This window comes from Scomber japonicus, chromosome 6 (assembly GCF_027409825.1).
Source record: "Scomber japonicus isolate fScoJap1 chromosome 6, fScoJap1.pri, whole genome shotgun sequence".
Lineage (NCBI taxonomy): Eukaryota > Metazoa > Chordata > Actinopteri > Scombriformes > Scombridae > Scomber > Scomber japonicus.
In genome coordinates this window covers 32,750,799-32,765,619 of record NC_070583.1, presented here as the reverse complement: position 1 = coordinate 32,765,619, position 14,821 = coordinate 32,750,799, and the positions used below count along the sequence as shown (strand labels likewise).

The 14,821-nt window shown below is 42.9% G+C and overlaps 1 protein-coding gene across 2 annotated transcripts in view; it reads right to left on the bottom strand.

The window, feature by feature from the left end:
• Positions 1–14,486, bottom strand: part of cul3b (cullin 3b) — a 30,679-nt gene extending 16,193 nt beyond the window's left edge. For both annotated transcript variants that reach the window (XM_053321472.1, XM_053321474.1), the window contains exons 1-4: positions 14,234–14,486; positions 11,226–11,423; positions 2,963–3,076; positions 507–667 (exon numbers count right to left, since the gene is read on the bottom strand). In XM_053321472.1, the coding sequence (XP_053177447.1) occupies positions 507–667; positions 2,963–3,076; positions 11,226–11,423; positions 14,234–14,296 (536 nt within the window). In that variant the 5' untranslated portion in view covers positions 14,297–14,486. The remainder of the gene's footprint in view (positions 1–506; positions 668–2,962; positions 3,077–11,225; positions 11,424–14,233) is intronic.
• Positions 14,487–14,821: the final 335 nt, after the last annotated feature.

Here is a 14,821-nt window from a genome sequence, read left to right as displayed (position 1 = left end):
GAAAGAAAGAAAGAAAGAACGAAAGAAAGAAGGACAGGAGAGAGGAAGAAAGGAAGGAAGGAAGGAAGGAAGGAAGGACAGGAGAGAGGAAGGAAGGAATGAAGGATAGGAGAGAGGAAGGAATAATGAAGGAAAGGAGGGAGGAAGGAAGAAAGGAAGGAAGAAAGAAAGAAAGAAAGAAAGAAAGAAAGAAAGAAAGAAAGGACAGGAGAGAGGAAGGAAGGAATGAAGGATAGGAGAGAGGAAGAAAGGAAGAAGGAAGGAAATGAGGGAGGAAGGAAGGAAGAAAGGAAGGGAGGAAGGAAGGAAAGAAAGAAAGAAAGAAAGAAAGAAAGAAAGAAGGAAGGACAGGAGAGAGGAAGGAAGGAATGAAGGATAGGAGAGAGGAAGAAAGGAAGAAGGAAGGAAGGAAGGGAGGAAGGAAGGAAGGAAAGAAAGAAAGAAAGAACGAAAGAAAGAAGGACAGGAGAGAGGAAGAAAGGAAGGAAGGAATCCTGTCTAGCTACCTGTCCACCACCTCCCCCTTCCTTTCACGTGCGATCATGTCCAGCAGGGTTTGCCGTAGGTGGTCCCTGATGCAGCCGTAGCGAACGACCTGATCCCTAAAGATTATAAGACCCAAGTTGTAGACATTCTCTACGTTATTCTGTTGAACGTACACCCGGTCCTGTAGGAGGAGAAAAACAAGAACACACACACACACACACACACACACACACACAGACAGACACACACACACACACACACACACACACACACACACACCAAAAAGAGGAGTTAAAGTCTTAGACAACATTGGATAAATATAGTTTCCTCTCATCTACTTAAGTGTTTCTGTCATTATTGTAGTCGTCACGGCAACAACTCACATTCATAAATTCCCCATCAGTCATTAATAAGTGTTTATTTAATTCTTCTATTTGATTTGTTTTGACTGTTCCTTCTTTCCTCCCTCCCTCCTTTCCTTCCTTCCGTCTGTCCTTCCTCCCTCTCTTCCTTCTACCTTCCTTCCCTCCTACCTTCCTTCCTCCATCCTTTCCTTCCTTCCCTCTTTCGTCCCTCCCTCCTTCCTTCCTTCCTTCCTACCTTCCACCCATCATTCCTTCCTCCCTCCCTCCCTTCCTTCTTTCCTTCCGTCTGTCCTTCCTCCCTTCCCTCCCTTCTTTCCTTCCTTCCCTCTTTCCTCCCTCCTTCCTTCCTACCTTCCACACTTCCTTCCTTCCTTCCCTCTTTCCCTCTTTCCTCCCTCCCTCCTTCCTTCCTTCTCTCCCTCCTGCCTTCCTCCCTCCCTCCCTCCTTTCCTTCCTTCCCTCCCTCCTTCCCTCCTTCCTTCCTTCTTTCCTTCCTTCTTTCCTACCTTCCACACTTCCTTCCTTCCTTCACTCTTTCCTCCCTCCCTCCTTCCTTCCTTCCCTCCCTCCTGCTTTCCTTCCTTCCCTCCCTTCTACCTTCCTTCCTCCATCCTTTCCTTCCTTCCCTCTTTCCTCCCTCCCTCCCACACTTCCTTCCTTCCTTCCTTCCCTCCTTTCCTCCCTCCCACAAACTTGAACCTGAACAGCATGTAAGGGTTAAAAACTGCATCCAATACAATTCAAGCTGCTCCTCATTCACTGTGGTTGGTTTTATTTATCGGTGCAAACTTCCCGATCCCATATTTAGCTTTCACGAATCTCCCTCATGAAACACTGTGAAGACCAATTATTGTCAGCGTGACATTTATGAATCAGACCCCGACGTTATTTTATTCCACAATGATGAGTCAACAACGGCCGCAGCGCTTCATGAAACTGTACCAGTGGGTCTCTTTCAGTGATGACACACGTGGAGAAAGAGCACAGGAAGTTAGGGCTGGGCGATTCATCGAAACATAATCCAAACCGACATTTAGAAACTCTAAATCGACTTAATCTTGCTCATGTCAGTTAATCGTGGTGTTCACTGTTGCCATGACAACAAAGGTTGAATGTCTTTAAGGAATATAACCCAAACCATGATCTTTAACCACAGCGTCAAACCTTCACCTTCCTGTCCCCCCCCCTCTGTTTTAACTGTTCCTTCTTTCCTCCCTTCCTTCCGTCTGTCCTCCCTCCCTTCTTTCTTTCCTTCCTCTCTCTTTCCTCCCTTCCTTCTTTCCTTCCACCATCCCCCTTTCTTCCTCCCTCCCTCCTTCTTTCCTCCCCCCTCTTTCTATCCTTCTCCCTCTCTCCTTTCCTTCCTTCTTCCCTCCTCCCTCCCTTCTTTCCTCTGTCCTTCTTTCCTTCCTTCCTCCATTTCCTTCCTCCTTTCTTTCCTCCTCCCTTCCTTCCCCCCTTCTTTCTTTCCTCCTCCCTTCCTTCTTTCCTTCCTTCCTCTCTCCTTTCCTTCCTTCTTCCCTCCTCCCTCCCTTCTTTCCTCTGTCCTTCTTTCCTTCCTTCCTCCATTTCCTTCCAACTTTCTTTCCTCCTCCCTTCCTTATTTCCTCTGTCCTTCTTTCCTTCCTTCCTCCACCTCCTCCCTCTCTTCTTTCCTCTGTCGTTCTTTCCTTCTTTCCTCCATTTCCTTCCAACTTTCTTTCCTCCTCCCTTCCTTCTTTCCTCCCTTCCTCCATTTCCTTCCAACTTTCTTTCCTCCTCCCTTCCTTCTTTCCTCCCTTCCTTCTTTCATTCCTTCCTCTTTTCCATCCATCCTCCTTCCTTCCTCCCTCCCTCCTTTCCATCCTTCCTTCTTCCCTCCTCCCTTCCATCCTTTCCTCCCTCCCTTCCTTCACTGACTCAAAGACAACAGTTAAAACATCTTTATGTTCTCTCCCTAAAGATTCTCATGTGTGAGGGCAGCAGTGGAAAATACTAAACTAAAGAAACTGTGACAATACATAATTGTTCATCAAGGGTGGAGATAATCCTTCATTAATCGTAATCGAGATTAAAAGTTCAATTAATCGTGGCAGACTGTATAAAAGGTGTTGAATGAGAATGATGCTCACCATGTACATCAGGATGTCTCTGATCATCACCATCGCCGTTTGATGGTCGTTCCACGCCTGATTTAAGGTTTGAAGGAAGTTATTATTTAGAGAGTTGAGGACATCTTCTCGTACCTTTTGGGGGAAAGACAGACAAAGAGAAATGCATGAGGAGAGTATTAAATTAACCTTTGTGTCGTCCTCCCGGGTCAAATTGACCCCGTCTGTTTCTTCTTTCCTCCCTCCCTTCCATCCGTCTGTACTTCCTCCATCTTCCTCTTCTTCCTTCTTTCCTTCCCTCCTTCCTCCCCTCCTTCTTTTCTTCCTTCCTTCCTTCTTTCCTTCCTTCCCCCTTCCTCCCTTCCTTCCTTCCTTTCCTTCTTTTCTTCCTTTCCTTCCTTTCCTTCCTTTCCCTTCTTTATTTCTTTCTTGCTTTAGTTCTTTCTTTCTTTCTTTCTTTCTTTCTTTCTTCCTTCCTTCTTTCCTCCCTCCTTCCTTCCTTCCTTCCGTCCTTCCATCCTTCCATCCCCCTTTCCTCCCTCCTTCTGTCCTTCCTTCCTTTCTTCCTTCCTTCCTTCCTTCCTGCCTTCCTTCCTTCTTTCCTCCCTCCCTCCTTCTCTCTTTCCTCCCTCCCTCCCTCCCTCCCTCCTTCCTTCCTTCCTCCTTTCCTTCCTCCCTTCCTTCCTTCCTCCCTCCTCCTCGAGGACAACAGGAGGATTAAAAACAGCAAGTTCTGCAGTGTTAGAGAGAACAAAGACATGACAAAAGGACAGAAAAATGAATAAAATAAACTCTTAAATTAAACTCTAACTTAGTCATTTCTTACTCATACAGTTTTGTTTTTTTTATTTTATTGTGAACCCACTTTGCTGTTCCTTTAATACCTTTTTCTCTACGAGTCAGGCTCGATAACAGTCACACTGCAGAGTGACTCAGCACTGTAAACTGTGGAGTAGACTCTTAAGGGCACAACGACCTCCTCTTTATTCTCCCTCTCTGTACAGAAATGAGGGATTATCACCTGTGTGTTACTACCTCCACACAGACACATTAACAGCTTCTTGACATCCACACCAAATGGATAGAGGAAAAAGCAAAAACGTATAAAACTGAATATGACTTTTTTTAAATACAGACATGTAATAATGAAGCTGGTTAACAGTATTTCTTATTGCTATTTTTAAAAATGGCTTTCTTACAATGTTAACCACTTCTGACAAAATATATAATCTTTCTGTGTCGCTTCATTATATTTAACAATAGAGTAGTAAGAGAAATAGATAAGTAAAGCTGTTTCTTCTTCTTCTCTACAAATGTCATGTTCATTCTTAAGTTATATCCAGAAGGACTCGAAGCACTGCTGAACAGTTTGGAGAAAAAGTTAAAACTGAATGAATGAGTTTTAGCTAACGGAGCTGCAGTGGCTTCCTGTCTAAGCTTTCAAAATAAAAGCTTTGTTATTGTGCCCTTTCCTTCCTCCCTCCCTCCTTCTTTCCTTCCTTCCTTTCCTTCCTTTCCTTCCCCCCTTCCTTCTTTCCTTCCTCCCTCCTTTCCTTCCTTCTTCCCTCCTCCCTGCCTTCTTTCCCCTGTCCTTCTTTCCTTCATTTCCTGCCTCCCTCCTTTCCATCCTTCCTTCTTTTCTTTTCTTTTCTTTTTTCCAGGCTGGAAACTCTGCACTTTTATTTACAGTTAAAAACATTTCGCCGTGTGTTTCAGCTTCTGTCAAACTAACGGAGCTGCGGTGGCTTCCGGTCTAAGCTTTTCAAAATAAAAGCTTTGTTATTGTGCTCTTCGTCGTCTTATTATTATTAACAAAGTTGGAGCTGTAAATTACGGGAGATTCCCGGGAGAAAAGACAAAACGGGAGGGCCGCAGGAGATGAATCTAAAATACAGGGAAAACGTGAATGTTGGCAGCTCTGATATTACTAATATTCACTCATCATGACAGTAAAATAGTCCATCCTAAGTCAATTTACTGCAGTAGAGTAGTACTTCCTCTCTCAACTAGTAGAAGATGTTATGAACACCTGATTATGCATGAAAAAAAAAATACCGTCATATACCGTGAAACCGCTTTTATCTTGAAAAATACCTTGATATACATTTTTGGTCATACTGCCCAGCACTAGTTTTAACAAAGCACAAGAAAAATACCTAAAAGCAACAAAGCATAATGATGTACAGTGTCGGATCCTGTTTCTGTGGTTTCTGGCTGGTGATTATGGGGTTAATTGACCCAGTTTACAGTTTTTGAAGGTAGAGCAGTCAGACCATTGGACAGTCAAGCAGGTAAAACACGATTTCAACATGCTCCATCAGTCATCAGCATGAGCTCATCCCCCAAAGCGTTTCTGTGTCATACCGTCTAAAATTATTACTCTAACAGACAGAAGAAAATGCCTGGAGCTAGTTCACATGAATTATATGTTAATTCAATCAAGTTTTTGGAGTTTTTAAGCAGCTTTCCGTGGCAGTGATATCTGCATCATTAGACAATAAAAACACACTCAGGTGTCAGTTCTCGCTTCTTTGATCTGTTGCTCGTTGACATTCCCCGACTGCTCATTTACTACGCTTGCCAAGTGGAGAATGTGCATTTAATTAAGATGTAAAACCATCTGGCTGTTATTCAGCAGCAGCAGCAGCAGCAGCAGCCTCCTGAAATATTGCTCGTTGGTTATCTGCACAGAGCCACTCACTACAGATGTCACGGCCACGCTAAATGTGTTACTAATTGTGTACCAACGGCTTAAGGAAAACATTTACCGATGGCTTCTCTGACATATTAAAAGGTGATTCAGAAACAAATCAATCTTGTAGTTACAGGATCGGCCCCGTTGTGCAATTAGTTTTTAAAAACAGGGGAAACTAATCTCATTCACTCGTTTGGTGTTTCTATTCATTGACAGCAGATTTATCCGAGTCAATAAATGTCCAAGTTGTCAAAAACAAAACGAAACACTGATTTCCACCACCGGAAAAAACAACATGACAACTCTCGGAGCCGATCCTCAAACCTGTACAGCCACAGATCCATAGGAAAGAGCAATCTATCTTAACAGGAGGGGGGGACGGACTCTATAGGTATGCATTTATATTATTAGGGACCAAGCCGAAGGCAAGAGGGCGAGGACTCCAGAGGAGGCAAGGACCCTATTGTATTGTAATTGTAATTTGTTGTCCATTTTTTAACATGGACCCCAGGAAGAGTAGCTGTTGCCTAGGTAACAGCTACTGGGGATCCAAATAAACTAAACTAAACTATCAAATAGCAACGACTCTTGCAAATCACGAGACGAAAACGTGACGATATTTCTCCCGAAGCTATAATTGAAGGGCTCACCAAAAAAAAAAGAAAAAAGAAAATTGTGATAATTGGATTCTTTATATATTATTATATTATTACATATTATTTATTTATATATTAGAATTGTTTCTACTTTTTATAATTTACTTTTTAGTATTTGTGATTGTATCTAACTTTTGTATTTATGGTTGTTATTTCCATATATACCAAAATGATCCATCTATAAAATATCTATATGTGCTGCATACTGCATGTGATAATTATATATTTAGAAAGTAAAACTAAAGTGATTCATTACAAGATGAAACATTAGTCAAAACATTTCAATTCAATTTCCGTTTTGTGAATTTCAAAATAAAAGAACAGTCATACATTTCCTCATTGAAGTTTTCTTAAAAATATAGTTATAATCTCGTCTTGATCTCGTGAACCCAATACCGTGTCTCGTCTCGTGAGCTGAGCGTATCGTTACACCTAGGCATGGGACACTTCCCTCAAAGAGACCAGCGTTTATGAAAAAGACAATGTTTGGTTTTGTGTACTCTGATGCAGCCGTGGTGTTGGCTTCAGCTTCTCAGAGACAAAGACAGAATGAGACTCTATGTTTCCTCCATAAATAAATCCATCAAACCACAACTACTGTCTTTACTGACATGGCTGTAAATTTCAATTTCAACAATATAACTCCTGAGGTTGGTCTTATATAGGCATGGGATGATAACCGTGTTCAAGGTATAGCCTACCGTGATATGAAAAAGCCACGATAACAGAAACCGCCAAATTTTCTGTCATACCGTTCCTAAGGTATGAGCCGTTTTTAGTCTGGTCAAAGACAGAAAGTGCTAGTCCTTCCTTTCCTTCCTTCTTCCTCCCTCCCATCCTTCCTTCTTTTCTTCCGTCCTTCCTTTTCTTCCTCCCTCCCTCCCCTCCCTTCCCTCCCTTCCGTCCGTCCTTCCTTCTTTTCTTCCTTCCCTTCCCTCCCTCCCTTCCTTCCTTCCTCCCTCCCTCCCTCCCTTCCTTCTTTCCTTCCTCCCTCCCTCCCTCCCTCCCTTCCTTCCTTCCTTCCTTACCTCCTTGACTCGAGGACAACAGGAGTACGAGCTTAATCTCTGTTTAACATTTCTGTCTTTATTTTTCTTCCTTTTAGGGACATTTTAGAGCTGGAACCGCCATACCATGAAACCCTGATATTTTTGCTTATGGTTATCATACCGCCAGAATCTCATACCGGCCCCATGCCTAGTCACACCCCTACTAGGAGTCGATCCTCAAACCTCTTCAGCCACAGACTCGTAGGAAAGAAGAATCTATCAAACAGGAACGACTCTTTTCAAATCTCCAAATCGCACCAGAGAAACAACCTCTGAATCCTCGGTAGGTTTTCTCTTTTTCAGACGGGACCCTTTTCAGTGTTGCGCTTCTTACCTGCCGAGCGAGTTACCATGACGACAGTTCACACATCACTTCCTGGTTTTTAATAATTAGTCAGTAAACTCAGCATCGTCTGACGCAGGCTGGAAACTCTGCACTTTAATTTACAGTTAAAACATTTCGCCGTGTGTTTCAGCTTCTGTCAAACTAACGGAGCTGCGGCGGCTTCCGGTCTAAGCTTTTCAAATTAAAAGCTTTGTAATTGTGCTCTTTCCTTCCTTCATTTCCTTCCCCCCTCTTTCTTTTCTCCTCCCTACCTTCCTCTGTCCTTCTTTCCTTCCTCCCTTCCTTCCTTTCCTTCCTCCCTCCTTTCCTTCCTTCTTCCCTCCTCCCTTCCTTCTTTCCTCTGTCCTTCTTTCTTTCCTTCCTTCCTTCATTTCCTTCCTCTTTTCTTTCCTCCTCCCTCCCTTCCTTCCTCTTTTCCTTCCATCCTCCCTCCTTTTCTTTTCTTTTTTCCAGGCTGGAAACTCTGCATTTTATTTACAGTTAAAACATTTCACCGTGTGTTTCAGCTTCTGTTAAACTGACGGAGCTGCGGTGGCTTCCTGTCTAAGCTTTTCAAAATAAAACCTTTGTTATTGTGCGCTTCTTCTTCTTCTTATTATTATTATTATTAACAAACAAAGTATCGTCACACCCCTACTAGGAGTCGATCCTCAAACCTCTTCAGCCACAGATTCATAGGAAAGAAGAATCTATCAAACAGGAACGACTCTTTTCAAATCTCCAAATCACACCAGAGAAACAACCTCTGAATCCTCTGAAGGTTTCTGACTTCATTAAACACTCAGTCGGCCCCGTGAGGCTCCACATGAAGAGAAAATCATGTTTCAAGCAATTCTTTCTTTGTGTTTTACGAGGAATGACACACTAACACAAATATGGAGCTTTATGACAGATTCAGTTTCAGCAGCAAGAAGACAGAAGACCTTTCCTCTGTCCTTCCTTCCTTCCTCCCTTCCTCCCTCCTTCCTTCCTCCATCCTGTCCTTCCTTCATTCCTTTCCTCCCTCTCTTCCTTCTTTCCTTCCTTCCTTCCTTCGTTTCATTTCTCTCTTCCTTCTTTCCTCCGTCCTTCCTCCCTTCCTTCCTTCTTTCCTTCCCTCATTCATTCCTCCCTCCTTTCCTTCCTTCCTTCCTTCCTCCCTCTTTTCCTCCCTTCCTTCCTTCATTCATTCCTCCCTCCTGTCCTTCCTTCTTCCTCCCTCCTGTCCTTCCTTCTTCCTCCCTCCTGTCCTTCCTTCCTCCCTTCCCTCATTCATTCCTCCCTCCTTTCCTTCCCTCCTTCCTCCTGTCCTTCCTTCCCTTCCTTCCTTCCTTGAATGACACACTAACACAAATATGGAGCTTTATGACAGATTCAGTTTCAGCAGCAAGAAGACAGAAGACAGAAAAAGAGGAAATCTGCTCCGTGATTCAAATCAATAGCAGTGATTATGTTTTGCTATCGTCGTGGTAATTAGAGAGAGAGATATAAAAACATCATGAGCTCATCTTAAACACAAGTACACTCCCGTAATGATCTTTTTACACACTTGAGTTAATATACAAGAAAAAAAAGGGAGTACAATGAACAACAATCTCTTTCTTTCCTTCTGTCTGTCCTTCCTTCCTTCCTTCCTTCCTCCTTCCCTCATTCTTTCCTCCCTCCTTTCCTTCCTTCCTTCCCTCATTCATTCCTCCCTTCATTCCTCCCTTCTTTCCTTCCTTCCTTCCTCCTGTCCTTCCTTCCTTCCTTCCTTCCTCCTGTCCTTCCTTCTTCCTCCCTCCTTTCCTTCCTTCCTTCCTCCCTCCTGTCCTTCCTTCTTCCTTTCCTTCCTTCCTTCCTTCCTCCCTCCTTTCCTCCCTTCCTTCCCTCATTCATTCCTCCCTCCTGCCCTTCCTTCCTTCCTCCCTCCTTTCCTCCCTTCCCTCATTTATTCATTCCTCCCTCCTGTCCTTCCTTCCTTCCTCCTGTCCTCCCTCCTTCCCTCCTGTCCTTCCTTCTTCCTCCCTCCTTTCCTCCCTTCTTTCCTTCCTTCCTTCCTTCCACCCTCCTGTCCTTCCTTCTTCCTCCCTCCTTTCCTTCCTTCCTTCCTTCCTTCTTTCCTTCCCTCATTCATTCCTCCCTCCTGTCCTTCCTTCCTTCCTCCTGTCCTTCCTTCTTCCTCCCTCCTTTCCTCCCTTCCTCCCTCTCTCCTTTCCTTCCTCCCTCCTGTCCTTCCTTCCTTCCTTTCTTGACTCGCCGTAATGATCTTTTTACACACTTGAGTTAATATACAAGTGAAGGAAGAAAAAAAAAAAAAAAGGGAGCACAATAAACAACAATAAATTATCCGCTCATTCTTGAGTCGACGTGTCTTCACTTGACTTTGAGTGTGTGAGGAAACTAGAAGAGGAACGCCACGCTGTGCGCTAAAAGCTGCTAATTTGCTTGTTTGATGACATTTTCATGGTTGGAGTCGAGTTGCTGCTCGTGTGTAATTACATTGTCGTGAATTCCTTCCTTCCTTCCTCCCTCTCTCCTTTCCTTCCTCGTGAATGCAAAGAAGTCTGAACAGTAATCTAGGGTCTTGTTAACCTTCGTATCGTCCTCCCGGGTCAAATTGACCCCGTCTGTTTTGACTGTTCCTTCCTTCCTTCCTTCCTTCCTTCCTTTCCTTCCTCTCTTCCTGCCCTCATTCATTCCTCCCTCCTTTCCTTCGTTCCTTCCTCCCTCCTTTCCTCCCTTCCTTTCTTCCTTCTTTCCTTCCCTCATTCATTCCTTCATTCTGTCCTTCCTTCTTCCTCCCTCCTGTCCTCCCTTCCTTCCTTCTTTCCTTCCCTCAGTCATTCCTCCCTCCTGTCCTTCCTTCCTTCCTCCCTCCTTTCCTCCCCTACTTCCTTCTTACCTTCCCTCATTCATTATTGGTTAACATCCATGCCAACGTAAAGGACACATGGAAGTATGTGAGCAGTGACGGTAACATCGTTTGAAACCAGGCTTTCAGCCTCTGAAATGAGGCCAATGAGGAAGTAACTTAGAACTGCATTCTATCAAAAGGCCACCAGGGGGCGACCGTCTCTATACAAGTCAATGGAGAATTCACCAACTTCTCACTTGATTTCTAACCTCAGTAAACGTTTTCAAAATGTGTTTATGGTCTCAATCGCTAGTTTAAAGCCTTCTTCAATGCAGTATGATGTTCATTTGGGACATTTTGGCCTCCCTGATTTTATATGTGACGATAAAGCAGGGTATGCATTAGGGCGTGGCTACGTCCTGATTGACAGGTTGATTGACCAATGTCCTCGAGATCCAGCCCTCGCAACCATAGCAACCTCCCCGCTCTGCCTCATGCCCATATAAGTAGAATCCATGTTGTTATTTTTCCCAGCATGCACCTGAAATTTTCAAGATGGCGCTGCCCAGATTCGAAACTATTGGCTTCCGAGCAGCAGTCCACAAACCAATGGGTGACGTCACGGATGTTACGTCCATTTCTTTTATACAGTCTCTGTTTGACATGGACGTATACATTTTCATACGTCCGTTCAGCATAAATGTAATAAACTCTTAGTCTTACTTTGTTGATGAGGTGTTCGGTGACGACCTCCCGCAGGCCCGTGTAGAGCTTCTCTCCGTGTTTGTGGAGCACCATGGTGTAGGCGTTCCTGTACAACTCCTCGAAGCTCAGCCCGCTGTTGTTCTTCCTCTGAATCTCCTGGATGGCGTTCTTCAGAAGGTCCCAGATGTTGTTGACATACTTCTCATCCATCGTCATCTGTAAAAAGGTTAAATAGCGTCAGGCATCGTTCTTATTATTAACGATAATATTTCCTAATGATCGATTCACAATCTTTTAATATCAACTACTTCGTCATAATGCTGAATAACAGAGGAGAGCAGCGTCTTCAGCTCTCCTCCCTCCGCTCACAAACAGCTTTCATCTCTCCACGCAAACATCTGTGAGAGTGTTACACCGCAACATAAACTGTGAAGGAGAAGCCTTTTTACTATACAGGCGATACGTCCTCTCATGCTATATACTGCTCTCCAGATGTTCCACCAAACAGAGTATAGATGGTGAGGAAGCAGGAGAGCAAGCAAAATCAACTCAGGGCAACAAAAAAGTCCCATCAGCTACTAAAAAGAAAAAAAAAAAAAGCTGCTATCGTGTCGAGCTCATTTGAATGTACAAACAGGAAATGGCAAGTGTGTCATATATAGGGCTGCAACTAAACTGTAAATTAATGAGCTGGTTATATTCAATATGCTCCAATTTTCAAGAGTATAAATGTCAGAAAGAGTCAAACATGTCAACTTTCAATGTGTGTTTTGTCTGATTAACAATCCAAAACACCAAAATATCAATTAGGTAATCATTTAACAGTTAAATAAAGACGGACTGATACTGGTATCGGTCTGATGTTGCCTCAAATAGCTGAATCTGGTATCGGTGACAATGTGCCGATCTGCTATCAGACACCACTGTTTTAATAAAGGATTCAGTAAATGTATATCTAAGGGTTTTTTTTTGGGGTTACATTTTGCTTTACAATGTTTAACTCAAGGCTGATTTTCCTTTAACACTTCACAATAAAACCAATCCCAGTCTCTTCCACACACAGAGAGACAAACAGCTCATTAATTAAACACTGATCTCAGATTGGTATTAAGTCTGATCCATGCATCCTTAATTGTAAAAGACTAAGAAAACCAGCAAATAATCCTGTTATAGAAAGTACAGGGAGTTTATTCTATTAAAAAAGGATCCTTAAAAATTATCATCACAGTAGTTGCTGACTCATTTTCCATCAATAGACGAATCGATTAAAGCAAACTCACACAGCTGAACGTGAGTGTACCAAAAGCACTTCACTGTTTTCCATAATAACATCTAACAACCACGCTGACGCTGTAACACTGAGCAGAACAGTGTAGTTTCACTTTTCAGACACACAGATATATTTAAATATCTGTGGTGTGCTCTATCTGTAGCACAATTCATACCATTACTAAATACGGTAGATTCATTTTAATTGGGGGTGGACTTAAACCCAACTGAACAATATAACCTGTTGGCATGGCGACTGGGTAGACTATCACATAAAAGGTGATTATTACATCATAAGTGACTCTAATGACGATGAGGAACTCCCAATCGGAGCGATCTTAGCAAGTGCAACCCTCCGTCTGCCTCTCTATGGAGCATCAACACTATGAGTTAGATGCACAATTAAAAAGAGACAAATTCCTTTAAATGGGACACTCAGTGGGTCTCACTTTGATTTAAGCGTGTCTATATTTGTGTAATTACTCAACTGGGACTCTGTTTCTGTTTCTCTGTCTACCAACTGCACACATATCTGAAAGGGGGGGAAGACGAGCCTGTGAAACCTGCTGTAAAAAAAGGCGGTGAACTTAATTTGCACAATATGGTTGGTAAGTTTGTCTGACGAGGAATGCAAAAAAAAGGGGGTTTATCAGCCCACAGCATTTTTGTGGGGTTCCCAGTAGACAAAGGCCATGTTGGCCCCGGAGGAGAAACCCCCAGTGTTGAGGAGCAGTACAGTATGTGCTCCTTCTTTGCAAGACAAGCCCAAACACATGCATGTTAGCGGAGCCGCTCCAGCAGCATGTTTCAGTCAGGACCTGGACCTCATTCAACAGGCTCATTCATCATCAAGTTAAAATAAAAGTCCTCCTGTGTATATTTAAACAGCAGGTAGCTAATATGTGACCCACTATCTCCCATCTCCCATTGACAGACCAGTAACCAGACAAATATCTGGATAATGTACAGTCTCTCTATCTCTGTGTGTCTCCCTCTCTCTCACACACTCACACACAGTGGCTGCAATTCAATTTTATGCAGAATGAGGTCAGATCATAAATGAGGTCTTTTGAATGACTTGCAGACAAAGGGAGTGCCAGGTGGACGAGGAGAGCATCCACACAGCTTTTTTTTTTTAACTCTGAAAGCATGACATTAAAAATAAGACTTAAATCAATATATTCATTCATGCAAAAAACACACAACTAAGGTTAGCTGGTTTGTTATTTGCTGGGCATGCATCTGCAGCTGTGGTCACGTCGTTGCTTATATGCATATGTGTATATATATGTGTGTATGTGTGTGTGTGTGTGTGTATTTTTAATGTGCATGCAGTTTAAATCTACCTGTCTCCTCAGTGCATTTAACCATTAAAGCCTTGACGACACAAATATGTTGTTTTTTGAAATATATATCTAAAGAAAGCCTTAAAAAAAAGGCATGCAAAAACAACAAGTGTCAAAGATGCAATGCAAGAGCTATAAACACCTAGCACCAGGAGCTATGTCGACAGTGTGTGACACAGTTTAAAAAACACAATTAAAGTAATAATTTAAACTAAATCACTCAGCTGCTTTCTTTATCACAACCCTCTTAACTAACCTACGATGAGCTTGGAGGGGGATATGACATTTGTTTACACACATAGAGAGGTAAAAATGATATGAGATAGCATGTAGCCAGGCAGCCTCCGGGACCACGGTGATCGAGTCGCAGCCTGGCCGGCCAACAGAGCTCCTCCTCCGGCGTGCACTTACAGGAAAGGCCCGTATCCTCATCTTGGTGTCCTTCTTGGTGCCGCCTTTGCTGAGATTGGACATGGTTGCCTCTCGGTCCTTGGGGCTCCTCTTGTTATTCACATGAAGGTGTTTCTGCAGGGGGGGGGAGGTTAAGGTGACTACAAGGGTTTTTGTGTGGAGTAGCTCCTCGTCCCGGTACACACACACATACACCCGGCAAGTTTTTTTTTTATTGTTGACAGCCCCTAAAAAATAAAAAACACCCCCCTAGTTTCGGTAGTTGTTCACACACAGCAATGGCGGACTACCTGCAGATCTCATTGCGCAGAGCTCACGCACTCCAACTCACGCGAGATCGTCGATAATTAGAGAGCTTTTTTTTTTTTTTTTTTTTTTTTACTTAAAGCTCCTCAAGACCAGAGTTATTATTAATATAGTTAACTAAAACTAGCATGAAATAATAATTTAGTTAACTGAAATAAAAATGAAAGAGTTAAATTAAATAAAAACTACAATCAACAATGCAAAACTAAACTGAATTGCAGATAAAATCAGATTAGTTTTAGTTTTCTTTTCATTTTCTCTCCATTTTTATTGTATTTTGTT